This window comes from Alligator sinensis, unplaced genomic scaffold (genome assembly GCF_000455745.1).
Source record: "Alligator sinensis unplaced genomic scaffold, ASM45574v1 scaffold628_2, whole genome shotgun sequence".
NCBI classification, from domain to species: Eukaryota; Metazoa; Chordata; order Crocodylia; family Alligatoridae; genus Alligator; species Alligator sinensis.
In genome coordinates this window covers 6,777,508-6,778,087 of record NW_005841833.1, presented here as the reverse complement: position 1 = coordinate 6,778,087, position 580 = coordinate 6,777,508, and the positions used below count along the sequence as shown (strand labels likewise).

The 580-nt window shown below is 73.1% G+C and overlaps 1 protein-coding gene across 1 annotated transcript in view; it reads left to right on the top strand.

Moving 5' to 3' along the window:
* The first annotated feature begins 6 nt into the window (after positions 1–6).
* Positions 7–580, top strand: part of MN1 (MN1 proto-oncogene, transcriptional regulator) — a 39,522-nt gene continuing 38,948 nt past the window's right edge. The window contains exon 1 of the mRNA XM_006015226.3: positions 7–431. Coding sequence (XP_006015288.1) covers positions 294–431 — 138 coding nt within the window. The 5' untranslated portion in view covers positions 7–293. The remainder of the gene's footprint in view (positions 432–580) is intronic.

Sequence of the window (580 nt, the reverse complement as noted above, 5' to 3'; positions counted from 1 at the left end):
CGCTGGCGCTCGGCCTGCTCTCCACCTCTACCTCGACCCCCGACAGCTACGGGCTGAGCAGCACCCACCCCGCCACGCCGGGCCTGGAGCAGGTGCGGACGCCCAGCAGCACGTCCGCGCAGGACGAGATCCACCCGCTGGAGATCCTGCAGGCGCAGATCCAGCTGCAGCGCCAGCAGTTCAGCATCTCCGAGGACCAGCCCCTGGGCCTGAAGAGCAAGAAGGCGGAGTGCGCCGGGCAGAACGGCGACGGCGACCTGGGCGCCTGCTGCCCCGACGGCGGCAAGGGCGCCATGAGCACCATCGACCTGGACTCGCTGATGGCCGAGCACAACTCCACCTGGTACATGCCCGGCGACAAGGCCCTGCTGGACGGGCCGGACGAGGACAAGCCCGTGGCGCCCTGGGAGAAAGCCAAGCCCCAGAACCCCCCGCGCTGGAGGCGCTGCAGTCCGCCTGGACGGCCGCCTCCCCGGGCCGGGCCGGGCCGGGCCGGGCCGGGCACAAAGGCACGATTGTTCTTCCCCGAGCCGGAGGGGAGGCGAGACGCGCTGCTGGGGCAGGGCGCGGGGCTCGCGGG